The sequence below is a fragment of the Aptenodytes forsteri genome, unplaced genomic scaffold (genome assembly GCF_000699145.1).
Source record: "Aptenodytes forsteri isolate BGI_AS27 unplaced genomic scaffold, ASM69914v1 Scaffold271, whole genome shotgun sequence".
Taxonomy (NCBI): Eukaryota; Metazoa; Chordata; class Aves; order Sphenisciformes; family Spheniscidae; genus Aptenodytes; species Aptenodytes forsteri.
Window position 1 is genome coordinate 34,274 of NW_008794602.1, and position 2,003 is coordinate 36,276.

Below are 2,003 nucleotides of genomic sequence, written 5' to 3' on the forward strand. Positions count from 1 at the left end.
GCGGGGTGGCAGCGGGGATGTGCTCCAGGTCAGTGATGTGCATGAACGGACGGTGGAAGTAATGGAGCTGGAGGATGCAGGCCAGGAGGAAGAAGCCCGGGATGAGGGTGCTGGAGAAGAGCTCGGAGACGCTGAACTGCTCCAGGCCCAGGTCGCCCAGCCTGGGCAGGGAGGGGAGGGTCAGCGTGGGGCCGCATCCATCCCACCCTGCGCGGGCATCAAGCCGGCACGTCGGGGTTCAACCCCAACTCCCCCCGTGCCTCAGTTTCCCCACGTGCAATGCATCCCTTGGCCATGCCCTGGTGCCACCACGGGGCTGGCGGTGGCAGGGACCCCGCGGTGGGTCGGGGACACTCACTGCTCATCGGTGAGGCCCGTCAGGTTCCTCCAGTACATGGGGAAGTCCTCGAACTGGAAGGTGTAGACGGCGATGAGCACCAGCATGGTGTACGCCACCACCAGCCACCAGAAGCCCTTCAGCACCTTGCGCCACAGGCTGTAGTACACCTGCGGGGACGGGGACATCAGTGGGGCCACGCCGGGGACGGAGATGGGGACAGGGAGGGGTCCCCATCCCCCCCTACCTGGAAGAGGGTGAGGCAGAGGAGGAAGAGGAACATGTAGACGATCTTGTAGACAACGAGGCGCCCGGCGAAGCTCACCACGATGAACATACCGGCGCAGACGCAGATCCAGTATTTGGCGTAGAAATCCCGCACCAGAACCCCCAGCGCCTTCAGCACGTCCCGCTGCCGGCTGGGCTCTGCAAGGCAGGGAGGGGGCTGCAGGCAGCCGGGCGGAGGGCACGCGTGTGTCCCCCCCTGCTCCCTGCCTCCGGGCACTCGCACCCCAGGGGTGCTCAGCCTGGCGCAGGGTCCCGCCGGGTGGGCGATGCCGGGAGCCGTCACCTGTGTCCGAGACGGTCACCTCCAGGAGCGGGGTGGCCGGGCACCTCCTCGTTAGCAGCTTCTCCTTAACGAACTGCCGCAGCAGCAGCCAGAAGGTGAGGGTGAGCAGGAGCTGCGGGGACAGGCGGGGAGCAGGGACAGCCGGGTCCCAGTGGGGACAGGGATGGGGACACCGGGCTTACCTTGGCCCCCAGGTCCAAACAGGGATATTTGGGGTGCACCAGCCCCAGCTGCTCGAGGCTCATGAAGCCGACGCGGGTGGGCAGCTCGGGGGCCAGATCCATGCCCCAGACGTACTGCAGGCTGCAGAGAGCGATGCCGTAGAGGAGGAGGAAGGGCGAGCAGAGCATGGCGAAGTGATGCCGGCTCCGCACCGTCCAGATGAGGCATGCCCAGAGCAGCAGCACGAAGGTCAGCCAGCTGTGGTAGGTGATGCTCCACACCTGCAGGCAGGCAGGATGCGGCCGCTCACCCGGGCTCAGTCCGGGAGGTGCCCCCCCGTGTCCGTCCCCTCCCCAGCCCCTTACCATCATGGCGATGAGGGCGCAGACGTAGCTCTGTTTCATGACAACGTGGCCCAGGGCGTGCAGGGGCAGTCGCTCCACCGGACGCCTCCTGCCTGGCCACGGGGAGGGGGACCGTGAGCCGCCCCTCGGACTGCGGACAGGGCTTGGGGAGGGGGAGGCGGCAGGGATGGGCTTACCTGGCTGCGGCAAGTTGCCCATGACGTGGACGGTGCAGTTCTCGGTGCCGCTGCCTGGCTTCCCGGTGCTGGGGGACAGCATGGGCTGGGGGGGCAGAGAGGGCTCAGAGCCCACCCTGGCATCCCCAGAGCACCCCCCGCCCATTCTCCCCCCAGCTCGGGCATCACTTGCGAGGCACAGCCTCCCCAAACCCACCTTGGTGTCCTCAGCCACACCATCAGTGTCCTTGGGCCAGCTCTCCAGCTCCACCAGCTCCCTCTTCGGGCACCGCACCGGCGACTGTGCCAGCGCCACGGTTCTCTGCGAGGGGCAGGAGCCAGCTCAGGGCACCCCACTGCAGCCGCCAGGGGAGCAGGATCATGCCCCGTCCCCCTGCCGAGGCAACCCCCCG

The 2,003-nt window shown here is 67.8% G+C and overlaps 1 protein-coding gene across 1 annotated transcript in view; it reads right to left on the reverse strand.

Moving 5' to 3' along the window:
* The window catches only part of PIEZO1 (piezo type mechanosensitive ion channel component 1), a 20,007-nt gene that overhangs the window by 13,181 nt on the left and 4,823 nt on the right, over positions 1-2,003 (reverse strand). Inside the window, 8 exon segments of the mRNA XM_019470402.1 lie at positions 3-161; positions 359-507; positions 585-763; positions 909-1,020; positions 1,091-1,351; positions 1,436-1,527; positions 1,612-1,696; positions 1,808-1,912. Coding sequence (XP_019325947.1) covers positions 3-161; positions 359-507; positions 585-763; positions 909-1,020; positions 1,091-1,351; positions 1,436-1,527; positions 1,612-1,696; positions 1,808-1,912 — 1,142 coding nt within the window.